We start from the raw sequence: 12,736 nt of genomic DNA, 5'->3' as shown, positions 1-12,736 counted from the left end.
AAACGATGTGTAGCGGTTCTTTTGCTTGGTGGGCCTAGTACGTACCAAGAAAGTGGTATAGTGTCAATATTTATAAGCTTATTGGTAATTAATTTCAGCAAGTTGAAAAGTGGTGCGAGCCTTGAGCATTCAACAAAAATGTGGGCAAGGTCGTCCCTTTCGTCACAGAAGGGACAAGTATCAGTGGGTTGGGCTTTGGTTTTTAAAAGAAACCCGCCAGTTGGGTAGGCGCCGTGGAGCATGCGCCAATTGAGATCGCCGTCTTTCTCTGTGATTGGGGTCATATAACAATCTCTAAAGATGGGTTTAGAGTTGGGAGAGAGAGAAAGCAAGTCGTGCCATATAGTGTTAAACTGTGAGTTATGGTTGGAAAAATACTGCGACTTTATCAGGAATTTGTAAATTTCACCCCTCTCGAATTTGTAGAGCGGAGTGTTCAGAAGGACGTCATTATCGTCGTCTCTATAGGAAAGTTCGATGTGATATTTGATTTCAGTTGACTCATCGGTCACTTTTTGATTGAGTATAATTCGTTGCCACTCTACAGGTATGGCCCGGTGTATCACATCGAGTGCCATCCCCGCTAGCCGCCTCGAATACACATTTATTTTATTATGAATGGCGTCAACGCCTAACCATGTACCATTATTAAAAAGGTCACCGACCTTTGTGAGGCCAGCCTCACGAAAGTGTAAAAGATTCAAAGGTGTGTTTTGAATTGGGTGAATAATTAAAGGATTAAAAAATAACGGCTCTTGGGCAATCTCGTGCAGTGCAGTCGGTCTGTCTTTCCTGATTGTTGAAAGGGAAGACCAGACCGTCAGCAACTCAGAATAAAACTGTGGTAAGTGAACACTGGGTGCCGGAACGTCGACAACAAATAGCTGTTTATCATAGTTTAAATGGTTGAATTCTTGTAAAAAGTGATCAGTAAAAGCAAAACAAGGATGATTAACATTGGAATAGAGGTAATGTTGAATATAGTGAATGCGAAAAGACGCAATACGACTAGGCAAATGTACCAGGCCATGGCCGCCATCAGTAGCTGGTAGATAAACTGTTTCAGCCGGGATCCAGTGCCGTCCCTGCCAGAAAAAGTTCAAAAATAGTTTCTGTAAACTATTAACAATATGTTTGGGTGGACTAGTGCACATGCAAGAGTGGAGAAGTTTGGACGCAATGAGTTGATTAATTACAATAGTGCGCCCTCTATAGGTCATTGCAGGCGCATAGCGTGACCACCAATCCAGCTTGGCCTCAACGTTTCCAACAACACCATCCCAGTTTTGACTGACAAAAGTGGCGCTATTGCCGAGGTAGGTACCAAGAATTTTTAAACCTTTATTGTTCCACGCTATATTTAAAGGATTGTCAGTCCTATCTTTCCACTTGCCTACCCACAGTCCCTTTGATTTGCCATAGTTTATTCTAGAGTTACTCGCAGACTCGTACACACGCAACCAGTGTTCAAGCTTGTTAAAGTCATTGTTTTGGGTTAAAAAGAAACTAATGTCGTCTGCATAAGCAGATAGATTAACAGGTTTGTGAGTATACACCCCATGTATTTGACTTTCAGTTCTTACTTTGTGTAGAAGTGGTTCAATAGCCAGTGTATATAGCTGACCAGATAAGGAACAACCCTGACGAATACCACGTTGGAACAAGACTGGACTGGTTATAGTGTTATTAACACGAACAAGACTTTGCGTACTAGAGTAGATTAGTTGAATGTACTTACAAAATTGATCTCCATAGCCGAACGCTTCTAGGGTTTTGAAAAGGTAGTCGTGGTTGATGCGATCGAAAGCCTTTTCCTGGTCTAAGGCGACGATCCCAAGTGGCAATTGGTTGATATTACAGTAATCTATGACGTCACGCACCAGATGGATGTTGTCAAAAATTTGCCGCCCCGGAACACAGTAGGTTTGGTCGGGGTGAATTATGTCAGGTAGGGTAGATTTAAGCCTCATGGAGAGCGCTTTAGTGAGTATTTTATAATCGGAGCAGAGCAAGCTGACTGGTCTCCAGTTTTTCAACAAACTGTTGTCACCCTTTTTGGGGAGTAAAGTGATGACGGCGCGTCGACACGACAATGGGAGTTGGCCGTCCTCAACTGAGGCGTTGAGGACATCGTGAAGATCGGGGCCCAACAAAGACCAAAAATGACGAAAAAATTCACCAGGCAGACCGTCAATGCCAGGAGACGTACTTTTAGATAATAGTTTAACAGCGCAAGTCAATTCATCAAAAGACAGAGGGGCGTCACACATGTTTTTAAGCGTTTCGTCAAGTTGGGGAAGTCCCTTGTGTAGACGGACTTGACATTCAGTTGATACGGGGTCAGGTGAGAACAAGTTAGAGTAAAAGTTTTTTGTGAGAGTTCGCATTTCAGCCAGTGACTCAGTCGTAGTGGAATTTGGGCGTTGTAACTGGGTCATGACCTTTTTACTTCCCCTCTGTTTTTCGATAGCTGAGAAAAAAGAGGTAGGCGCATTAGTTTCATTAAGCATTTTATGCCGCGATCTTATAGCAGCTCCTTTTGATTCGTTGTGCATTACAGTTTGCAATAATGCCCTTTTTTCGTTTAATTGCGTTGTGAGTGCATCAGTGGGTTGAACGATTTGTTCAAGGGTATGTATCTCGTCACAAATAGTTTGTTTAATGCGCTTGTAGTTGTTGCTGAGTTTCGCGCTATATTGTTTTGTTAGTTCCTTTATTTTAAGTTTGCCCATATCCCACCACATTTGGACGGAGTCAAAGCGATCTCTTTCTCTACGCCATAGCAACCAGAAGTCATTAAAAATATGGCAATACTCTTCGTCATGGAGTAAACTGGTATTGAAGTGCCATATTGGGTTTCTGTTTGTGACAACTTTCAATTGTATGCATAATTTAACAGGTGCATGATCAGAGAGGTTACAGTGAGTTTCGATAGAGATACGTTTGATTTTAGATGAGAAACCTTTAGAGATGTAAAAGGTGTCGATGCGAGACTTGCTGTCATTCCTGACCCATGTATAGTTTCGCAAGTTAGAATTAAAATGGCGCCAAGAGTCAATAAGTTTAAAACGCGCAATAATGTTAGATAAAAGCATAGTTGACTGTACATGTGGTTCAGGGTTTTCAGCTCTGTCTAAGTTGGGGTTAAGGGTGCAGTTAAAATCACCGCCAATGATAATTGGATCTTGATTAAGGTCATTGAGCGTTTTCTTGAGAGTTTTGAAAAAATCAAGCCGGTCCACCCCAACGGTGGGCGCATAAACATTAACCAGATGAACTGGCGAGCCGTGTACCTCCAGATGTACGTGTAGCAGACGACCCGGTACAACATCAGTCACCTTCAAAACCTTGATGTTTTTATTTGTATTTTTATTTACCAAAATAGCCACACCAGCAGACTGTGAGTTGCCATGGGAAAATAAAATAGATGAGCGCCATACAATTTGCCATTGAGCTTCATCGGCTTGAACAGTGTGAGTTTCCTGGAGAAAGTAGAAATCACTGGAATGGTTAAGTTTAAGGAACTCAAAAAGTTGGTATCGCTTCATTGAATCGCGACAACCGCGCACATTCCATGTAATAGCAGAGAAACTCATTATTGATGTGAAAAGTAATAAACAAATGATACGTTGAGAGAAAATTATAGTAAGCATGATAAACGATAAATTAAAACTGTAATGCAGTGAAAAGATCACAGATCTATTTTGTATTAGTGACATCGGTATCTGCCTGTGGTTGTATACCACGCTTTTTCTTCAAAATTTCCTCTTTTAACGTTTCGCGATTTTCAACCACGAAAAGAGGATCATTGATTTTTCTAATGTGTTTAATTATTTTCATGGTGACCCGTTGTATTCGCATTTTTTCGTTACTTGATATGTCTGGGGATTTTCGTACCTCATTCAGTGAGCGTGCCAACAACCTGAGATCGGGACAAAACCGTGTAGCTACTTCAACTATTTTTCTTGAGTTGAATGACTCAACTAAAAAAGGATTCAGGGCATCACGAGAGAGCAGTTTTGCTTTCTCGCTCGAAACAGTAAGCTCCATGGCCTCGGCAGATAGCGTTGAGATTTCAGAACAATCTGACACAATCGACTCAGTATCATCCCTGTCCTCAGACATACCCACAGGGATAGGAGTCTTTGTTGGGTCAAGCGGGTCATTCGACTCACTTGGTAAAAAAAGGGGGGGGGGGTAAAGGGGTGGGTTTCTACCACCTCCTCATCATTTGCATTTAGTGTTTTCGCACCAGTTAACATTGAGCTATTTACAACAGATTTGCTCACTCTAGTATCGTGTGTGTTTTCATTTTCATTTATTTCGTTATTATCATTTAAATCAGAGTCAGTCACATCGTTTTTGTCACGCGCTTTGCTATCATCATCATTACTATTTAACACATTGACACCTATTACGTTATCGTCGCCTTTATCATTTAAAACATGGTCAGGCACGTCGTTTTTGTCACGCGCTTTGCCATCATCATCATTGCTATTTAACACATTGACACCTATTACGTTATCGTCACCTTTATCATTTATAGTATTGTTTCCGTCACCTTTGTTATTCTCTACATTTTCGGGCGTGTTGTCAACTTCCATCGTTTGACTATTGTTGTCATTATCACCATTTTCATTAATATCGTTTGCTTTATCAGTTTTATTAAGAGTAGCAATAGTAGACTGATCAACAAGTATTGGTTCAGGGTCGGGGCGGGTTTTACTATTTGGAAGAGAATGATCGTTTGAAGTTTGCTGTTGGCTTACTGGGCAGTTTCTCATGATATGTCCCTTTTTTAGACACCTGTGACAAACAATATCATCAGTTGATAAATAGATCCGATGTTGCCGCTCCTCATGAGTGACATTAATGACACCGTCAAGTTTATTATTGTCACACAACATATAAACTTGACGGCGAAAGGATTTGACGTGTTTCAGCTCGGGTTGTTTGCACCCGAGTGGAATTAAGCGCAAATTGCTGACAACGCGGCCATATTTTGACAGTTCAGTTTGAATAATATGATTTGGTATATATGGGGGTACACCTGAGAGAATTACTTTAGTGGCAGGTTTAACAAGGGGTTGCACATGGGTAAAGCAGTCTCCCACTGACAGACCAGTTGTACAAACAGTCTCCACAGCGTTGACAGAGTCGAGAAAAACAATAACACTTCCGCTCACTCGGGAAGCGGCAATAATATTTACAGGTTTGAGAATAGCAGAAATACTTTTTACATACGCTTCAATTGGTATCCCATCAATTGACTCGCATTTTAGACCATGTTTACGTGTTAGCCCTGCAAAATGGTTAACACGTGTACTCGCCGTGGAAGCCGCCATCTTGGAAGGCCCCACGACGAGCGAACTGAAAGTGAAAATCAAAATCAAACTAAAACACGGTAGACTTATACCGTAAAGACAAAATAAATAAGCGTACGTATGAAGTAAGTATTAACAAAAAAGATAGTACAAAAATAGTAGTAACTTACTAACTATTTGAGGCAAAAAACCGTGTTTTTTGAGGAGCACTCGCAACGCGTGGCAGACATGCGCAGATAGATAGATAGATAGAGCTACTGTGTGCACAGTACCGGTACTGTAATTTTATAAAAACATTGTTCATGAAATAACAGATAGAGGTCTACCCAATGAAACAAAATTGCAACTTTTTCAAATGACATTGTTGTGCTCTGTGCTCATTGATTGACTGGTTGCATGTAACAGTCATTAAAACTAATCAATAATGACAAAAATAGATCATAAAAAAGTGATGTAATTAGTACTTGTAACCTAGTTCTGTTTGAATGAGATCAGAAATTGCTGACACTTTTTTTAGACTTATTAACCTAAATGATATGAAGTTATTACGAGAATACCTGGAAGTAAGCATGTGGACAATACAGCTGGAGTATCAACCGACGCGCAGCGAAGGTCGATGCGCGGCGTACTGTCTGGGTACATACTTTGAGGTATTCTCGTAATAATATTATACATCTTTTCCTTCCAAGGATACATCATGGGAATGCCGAAATCCAAAAAGTTTATAACAGAATCAGCGAACTTTTTTTTGTGTGGAGCCCGGTCAAACTCTGATGCTGCAGCCATCTTTGTTTTTATTAGGGGACGCTTTCGCGCGCAATCATGCCATTTTTGGATTCATATTTCCTTATATAGTAGGATGAAAATACCCCGTAAAATATCGCAAAATTACGGCACGCTGTAACGTTACGATGACAGATGTATAATAATAAACATTATTACATTACTTTATCACACTCACTTACCATGTTATATAAGGTATAAGGTATCGAAGGAGTCACCGACGGTAATTAGTGCAAGTCGCCTCCCGGTAAAACCCCATACTTGTGATTTGTATTAGAAGTGCGCATTGAATTGTGGGAAAATCAATGTTCATCAACACAAATGTCGCACATGCGTAGCGCGACGTCGCGCTTTAAAACACACGTCATTTGATAAAAAATACACATCATTATAGGATACACTTAAACTTGTAAAAATGAAAAAAAATATTCACGTCATTTTCATGATGCACACAGCATTAAAAATCATATACAACATTTTAAACGACCATGTATTTAAAATAATAATTATAGACAATTATTCAATGTATTTAAAACACGTATCTTTCAAACATTAACGCTATTTTTAAACAGGCACCGCCTACAATACGTAGTTTTGAATTATTAGTACATTTTTATTATAGTATGCATAAAATAATATATTTCCATTCCACGCCTCGTGAAATTATTCCTTTATACAGTATTTATATCAACACAATCAACAAGTCTGAATATCTCATACTGACTTACTGTGCTGAATGGTTGGTTGGCTGATTCGATCCTACCGTATTCTTAAGTTGCTTGGTTTACAATGAATCGAGTTGAATCTGAGAACAGCGTAAGTGTATATATGAAAGTATTCCAGATTTTCATTTTCATTTGTACTGTAATTAGCATGCGTTTTACTACATTGCTGTGTACTAGATGAACCCTTCGTTGCAGTGTAATTAAGCTATTTTTTTTCACACAGGACCAAATCGTCAATGTCAAGAAAAAACGTCGCAGAAAAATCATTGTACTGATGCTTTCTTTACTGGGTTCAACAGTTGCGTTAGGAATAATCGTAGGCGGAATAGGTACAATAGTCGGACGTGACAGAGAAAACGTTCAAACTGCCTCCTTGCGCAATATATCAGGTACGACTGAATTATGCTATAATATAGCCATGGATTGAAATAATTTTAAATATGATAAGTTTACATTCACTATTTTGCAATATTTTAATTTTTAAAACTGGTATATCATCTTATGTTATGTGTAAAACAGACGAAGCGCTTTGAATATATCTACACAATTTCAGTGTTCTGTAGGAAATATTTAATTTGTGCGTGGGTATAGAGAGTTTCTCTGAATAAAACACGTGTTGATGTCGCGGGCGCAGCGACTTTGTAATTATCGATAATAATGTGTGGTTCACAATCTAACGTCTAAAAAATAATAAACATTACGTGACGTACATTTAAACAAAATAAGTCGATAATAGCCGTTGATTTTTGGACCAGGCTAGCAATTTAATGTTTAATAATAACGTAATATTATTTTTAATATATACATTAAAGTTTCAATATGTTTTACAGTTTGGTGATTGATAATTTATGTTATAAATGGTTCTCAAAAGAATATTTACAGTTTACATACACTCACTTTATCCTGTTTGTTAAAAAACACAGATATTTGAAAGAAAATTCAACTTCTAGTCACTCAGGATGCAAGACATTTCCTAACATTTTCGAAAATGTACCCCACTTTTTAAATGTGATACAAATTTACCACGTTTGTTCATAATTAATATTAATAATACTATTTACTCGCCATAGATTTTAAATATTACAAGGAAATCAATAAATAGGTAGCTAAAGTAAATACATGCGAGTAAATTATGAAAATATGAATTGTAATAATAATAATAAACTTTTCAATAATCTATGGCAGGGAAACATAAATACTGCAATGTGGCTAGTCGAATCTCTTTCCCTAAAATATATTGGAAAACATTTGTGAAGGTTTATGACAAGGGCGTTATAAAAGAATATTTGTGACATTAATTATAAAAAGGCAACAAAGATTAAAGAACATATTCTATAAACTGTACTCGCTGCTCATAAATTGTAAATCGATTCAAAGATAACGGCCTGTCTACAGACTATTAATCTCCTAGCAACCAATAATAGAAAGTGTGTACATTTCGTCTGGTGAGAGTATTTTACTCACAAATCAATTTGTTTCAAAGCACTTCTAGTACAAGACATTTTACACGGTTGATTCTATATTTTCTGTTACAATTTACAAATTGAGCAGTTCTTCGACTTAAATAGATGGGGTATATTTTTATATTTATGTTTTACATTTGTCATTAAAATGGTATGGTTTATTTTTTCATTGGAACTCTCAGAATTTAATATATTTAAATGGAATTCTGTAATCCTAATCAATGTTCATTTTGTTAAATATATTTGTGATATAACAGAATGCGGGACGATGTAATAAACAATACAAGGTGTGACCAATTTTGTTGTACATTTTGTATGTGGTATTTTTTACTCAAATCAAATACTGACCATTTGATTGCTTAAATTTCATCATATTAGCTGTCTTCCGTCTAGAAAACAATGCATTAGTTACTATGCCATATCATTACAAAATGCATTTGAGGTTGATATTACATGCTATTGCCAAAATTAGGTGGCACTTTTTTCAAACTTAATCTGAATGTTAATTACGTGCATCTGGTATTTGTAATTTCACAAATACATTGTAGAGCATACAAGTTGTAATGTAAAATGATTTGTTCGGTCGGCATTGCAGTATATATTTACTGAATAAAACATGCCCAAAGTTATCAATATCATTAAAAACAATATTTTTATTTGAAAGCCAATTGCTGTGTACATTGACAAATTAAGATAAGGTATAAGTTTGAAATAATCAGTCAACCTATCAACATATCGAATTGCTAGGTAATTAGGTAAGCCTCAGACAAGTACTATTATTAGCATTGACAAGTAATATTACTAATTGTCATTGTCACATTAGGCGAGTACATACTTGTTAAACATGTGTCAAAATGTCGGTTAATTTGGGGACGTTTTAAGTTAATGTTTTAAAATATTGAAATCATCACGTTATAATGTGATAATGTGATACATATACTATATATTTCCGTATGACAAATGTCAAATATAACGCAATATGCAATATATGATTAAACACTATTATTTAGAAAAAAATGATATAATTCATAAGGCTTTGATTCATTAACAAAAAAAAAGTAAAAGGCAATGTTTCCAAGTTAGCGTTATGGACGACTCGTGTGGCCCTACACTGGAAATAGTTTGCACTGTACACCCTCTTACGTAACTGTATATAACCTCATTGAAGTTGTATTGTCGGTAATGTTGAGTTTAAAACCTTAGTTTGACGTGTTAAGTAATATGTGATAAATGTAACAACTGTACAAGCCACCAGTGTAATATATTAAGAATGACAATTATGCTAGGGAGTCAGTAGTTCATTGTAGTATGTTATGAATGACAATTATGCTAGGGAGTCCGTAGATTTTGGGAGTACGGGCAGTCTGGAATAAAGCTTGGACGTGGCCACACGTGTTGCAACAGTGTCTGTTTTTATTGACTCACAAACATTACAATGGCGTAGTCGGCAGGATCTCATAAACCTGGTAGACGTGTTTGAAATATGAATGGTTGAATGAAGAAACCATCATGGCTTTACTGGGGAAAATAGAAGAGTTTACAGAAGGCGAAAATTGGGTTTCGTATACGTAAAGACTGAACCAATACTTCAAAACAAATGAAGTTACTGACGAGGGTAAGCAAGTCGCCATATTTCGTATCGTCATTGGTCCTAAGACGTACGATATTCTCAGAAATGTGTTAGCTCCAGTGAAACCCTCAACCAAACCGTTCAGTGAACTCGTGGAAATATTGAATACTAATTATAACCCAAGGCCATTAACAATTGCGGAGCGATTTAAATTCCATGGTCGCAACCAACTGGTCGGAGAATCTGTTGCTAAATTTTTAGCCGAGCTCAGACACCTTGCTGAAAAATGTGAATTCGGAACCTTTTTGAATGAAGCTCTGCGTGACAGGTTTGTGTGTGGAATGCGGGATTCTGTTACACAAAAGAAATTGTTAACTGTGTCAGGTCTAACCCTTGATCGTGCGTTTGAACTTGCTCAGAGTTATGAAACTGCAAATAAACAAGCCAGTGAGTTGCAAGCCAATACAAAAGAGCATGAAGTATGTGCAGTGTATTCCAAAACAAATAGCTATGCTAAAAAACCCTGTTTTCGTTGTGGCAAGACAAACCATTTTCCAGACAAGTGTTATTACAAAGAGAAGTTGTGTAGGAAGTGTAACAAAAGAGGTCACATAGCCATTGTTTGCCGTGCCACTCAATCACGTACATCAGTGAACAAAAGGAAATCGCGTATAAAATGTGTTTGGCAAGATAATTCACCTTCTTCGGACAGTGATACTGAGGGGAACGATATTCCTGAATATTATATTGGTTGTGTTCATAATACTACTAATTCTACAGCTAATATAGTTTTACATCCAGAAGTGAATGGTGTTAAACTTGAAATGGAATTGGACACTGGTGCTTCTGTCTCTATTATTTCTGAAGAAACATGGAAACACAGGTTGGGCAGTGTCAAATTAAACAAACCAACAGTGTCGCTTAAAACGTATACTGGAGAGCCATTGAAAATACTTCAGATGACAGCGAAAGTACAGTATAATGAACAGCAAGTATATTTACCACTTACCGTAATTCGGGGTTCGGGTCCTTCTTTATTCGGCAGAGATTGGTTGTCAAAATTAAAGGTAGATTGGTCAAGTGTTAATCGCGTATCAAGCGATATTGGAAGTGTGTTAGATCAGTACCAAGAATTGTTTCAGGATGAATTAGGTACACTGAAGGGTATTAAAGCTGAATTGGTCGTACAGCCAGATGCTACACCTAAATTTGTCAAACCTAGACCTGTTCCATATGCCTTGCGAACGGCAATTGAAAACGACTTGAATAGGTTGGAAAGAATGAAAGTAATTGAAAAAGTTGATTAGTGATTGGGCAGCACCGATTGTTCCTGTACCAAAACCCAATGGTGCCATTAGAATATGCGGTGACTATAAAGTAACAATCAACCCTGTATTATGTATCGACCAATATCCACTACCTAGCCCAGAGGATATGTTTGCAACCTTGAATGGCGGAAAGAAATTTACTAAATTAGATTTAACCCATGCATATCAACAAATATCACTTGATGATAAATCAAAAGCATATGTAACCATCAGCACTCATAAAGGACTTTATAGCTATACACTGTTGCCGTTTGGAGTTGCTTCTGCCCCAGCGTTGTTTCAGAAAACTATGGAAAAAAATACTAAGAGTTAACTGGAGTGGTGTGTCGAATTGATGATTTGTTAATAACTGGAAAGGATGTCGCGGAACACATAGACAACCTGAAGAAAGTCCTACAACGACTGCAAGATTATGGTTTGCGACTTAACAAAAGTAAGTGTCAATTTATGAAAGATAGTGTTGAATTTATGGGGTATATGGTTGATGCTGAAGGTATTCACACTACGAGGAAGAAAGTCGAGGCGATAAACAACGCACCTAAACCACAGAATTTACACCAATTGAAATCCTTTCTAGGAATTTTAAACTATTATGGCAAATTCATTCCAAATTTGGCAATGTTAGCCCATCCACTCAACCATCTACTGGAGAAAAATGTGCCCTGGAAATGGACAGATGAGTGCGATGCTTCCTTTCGATCACTGAAAGATGAACTGAGTTCAGCCCATGTCTTAGTCCATTACAGTGAAAAACTGCCATTGAAATTAGCTTGTGATGCCTCACCACCAATTTCGTCATCGCGTGTTAGAAGAACTCCATCAAGGTCACCTTGGAATTGTAAAGATGAAATCTCTTGCAAGAATACATGTTTGGTGGCCAGGTATTGATAGAGACATTGAAGAGTTAGTAAAAGGGTGTCCTGCTTGTCAAGTTGTCAGAAACAACCCACCGGCACAACCTTTGCATCCATGGAATTGGCCTACTAAAGTGTGGCAAAGAATTCACGTTGATTTTGCTGGGCCATTCATGGGAATGATGTATTTGATAGTGGTTGATGCGTCTTCAAAATGGCCAGAAGTAATTCCAATGACAACAACAACATCGACAAAAACTATACAAGTTTTAAGACAATTGTTTGCGACTTGTGGGTTACCTGAGCAATTGGTTTCTGACAATGGTCCACAATATACTTCCCACGAGTTTTCTCATTTTATGAAAATAAATGGAATTAAACACAACTTTTCACCACCTTACCACCCTGCAACTAATGGTGAAGCCGAACGATTTGTACAAACGTTTAAATCTGCAATGAAATCAGGAAGGAAGGATAACAAAGACATTAATGTAATCCTGACAAACTTTTTGTTGTTTTACCGTTGTGCAGTACATAGTACAACTGGAACCAGTCCATCAGAATTATTTTTACAAAGACAACTGAGGACCAGGCTAGATTTATTAAAACCAAATATACAAGGTCATGTAGTACAACGTCAAACCAATCAGAAATACTATCACGGTAAACAAAGAAAGCATAAAGAATTC

At 37.6% G+C, this 12,736-nt stretch overlaps 1 protein-coding gene across 1 annotated transcript; it reads left to right on the top strand.

Annotated features, from left to right (window-relative positions):
* The first annotated feature begins 6,896 nt into the window (after positions 1 to 6,896).
* Positions 6,897 to 11,172, top strand: LOC144347283 (uncharacterized). The gene is made up of 3 exons (XM_085504042.1): positions 6,897 to 6,923; positions 7,056 to 7,221; positions 9,899 to 11,172. Exons 1-3 carry the CDS (start codon positions 6,897 to 6,899, stop codon positions 11,170 to 11,172), a joined length of 1,467 nt encoding a protein of 488 aa, XP_085360168.1.
* The last annotated feature ends 1,564 nt before the right edge of the window (positions 11,173 to 12,736 follow it).

The sequence above is a fragment of the Saccoglossus kowalevskii genome, chromosome 9 (assembly GCF_978046115.1).
Source record: "Saccoglossus kowalevskii chromosome 9, keSacKowa6.1, whole genome shotgun sequence".
Taxonomy (NCBI): Eukaryota; Metazoa; Hemichordata; class Enteropneusta; family Harrimaniidae; genus Saccoglossus; species Saccoglossus kowalevskii.
This window is presented reverse-complemented; position numbering and strand designations above follow the sequence as displayed.